Consider the following 1,660-nt stretch of genomic DNA (forward strand, 5'->3'; position numbering starts at 1 on the left):
TTGGACCACACTTCACATTTCTTACGGTCCTTCCCATCACTCAGACCCCTTTGGCCCAGCCTCTGAGGCCAACAGCTGGGGCTGCTGAGAGCCAAGTTAGAGGCACCGTTGAGCGAGATGCTGGGAAGTGGAGGGAGAGTCAATACTAAAGTAAGGCGACCAGAGCCACCCTTCACACCCCCACCTTGGTGTTCCCACACTTGCAAAAACCAAGTGACTTCCAAGTGCTTCCCCTACCCAGGAGCACCCTTCCGTCAGTCCCCTTTCAACTCCCTTGTGACCCCTGATGGTGCTCGATGAGGCCGTCCCCTCAGCCGCAGGAATCTGCAGTTCCCCAGAGTGCACCCCGACCCCCATGCCAGTAGAGATGCCCAGGTAGATCCCGGACCTCCCTGGGACCCGCCTAGTTCCCCAACCCAAAATGATTACGATCGCAGCCACCTTGCCTAATTCCTTCCCGAGTCTGCAAATCCCACTCCCTTCCAAGCCTCTCTTGCACCCTGCATCACTCCAAGAGCACCAGAGATGCCCCAGGGTTCTCGAATCTCACCTGAGTCCGCTCGAAGCTCTCGCGCTCCGCAGCCTCCATCCCAGCACCAACTCCGCGGCGGCTCAACACTTTGGGCAGCGGGTTGGGTACCTGCTTCATGGAGCTGGCCATTCGGTCCATGTTGTCTGGGTGAACAGAGTCAGGGGCCCTCGGCCGCCCCGGGATCCCCGCGGAGCCTCCCGCCCCTCCCTACCCGCGGGGATCCGGCGCTAACGGGGACAGATTCCGTCTTCCATTGGTTGACAGCGCTGTCCATCTCCCTCAGAACCCACCCCATCTCTCCAAGAGGCTTTTCCCCACATCCCTCTTCCCACTTCGGAGGCGCTCCGCTCACTTCACCCGCTGCCCGCCTCAGGGCGGTCCGCATGCTATGACTGGTCTGAAGGTTTGTCCATTATCATTAGTGGGCAGGACCTGGTGGGCTGCTGTCCTAACCTGCCCCCTAGGCTCCGCCCCATAATCGATGCACCGCCTTCCAGGCCTCTAAATGCACTGTCATTGGTCTGAAGACTTATCTGTCAACAGGCTGGCTCGATGGGCTGCCCTAACCTTTCCTTGTTGGCTCCACCCTACATCCTTTGTTCCCACCCCCCAGGACCAAAAGAGCACTATGATTGCTCTGAAGGCTTGTCCGTCATGCTAGTGGGTGGGGCCTGGCTGCCACAGCCCAGCCCTTGCTGACTCCACCCTACTTCGAAGCGCCACCTCCTGGGCNCTTCTCTGCTGCGGGTTTCTGAGCAGTAAGAGCTGCGGTCCAGCCGGCGCCACGANTTCCCGAGGGGACGGAAAGGCAGATCAAGGGAAGCATGGCTGCACAGCTTTCACCCGGCTTGCTGGGGAACTCCGCGTCAGTGTGGTNCCGCNATGGCGGCCTTAGTGGTCCTCGNAGTCTCCTCCCCGTGCATTCCTTTTTGCCGGTTCTGGAGGGTCCCCAAATACTGGCCTATGACTGCGAGGATCTCCCCAGATCTTTCCATACTTTGCTTCGTTCTCACCTTACCTCGGTAGAAACCCCAACAGATGCTCCTTGTTCAACTATGGTAGGGTCCACTCCTCCCATCCTGTTCTGGGAGTACCTACAGACTGGGAAGTGCTCCTCAGCAAAGAAAA

At 59.0% G+C, this 1,660-nt stretch overlaps 1 protein-coding gene across 1 annotated transcript in view; it reads right to left on the bottom strand.

The window, feature by feature from the left end:
• Positions 1-770, bottom strand: part of Hip1 (huntingtin interacting protein 1) — a 142,691-nt gene extending 141,921 nt beyond the window's left edge. Inside the window, exon 1 of the mRNA XM_029477805.1 lies at positions 551-770. Within this exon, the coding sequence (XP_029333665.1) occupies positions 551-670 (120 nt within the window). The 5' untranslated portion in view covers positions 671-770. The remainder of the gene's footprint in view (positions 1-550) is intronic.
• Between the last annotated feature and the right edge of the window lie 890 nt (positions 771-1,660).

Source organism: Mus caroli, chromosome 5 (assembly GCF_900094665.2).
Source record: "Mus caroli chromosome 5, CAROLI_EIJ_v1.1, whole genome shotgun sequence".
Taxonomy (NCBI): domain Eukaryota; kingdom Metazoa; phylum Chordata; class Mammalia; order Rodentia; family Muridae; genus Mus; species Mus caroli.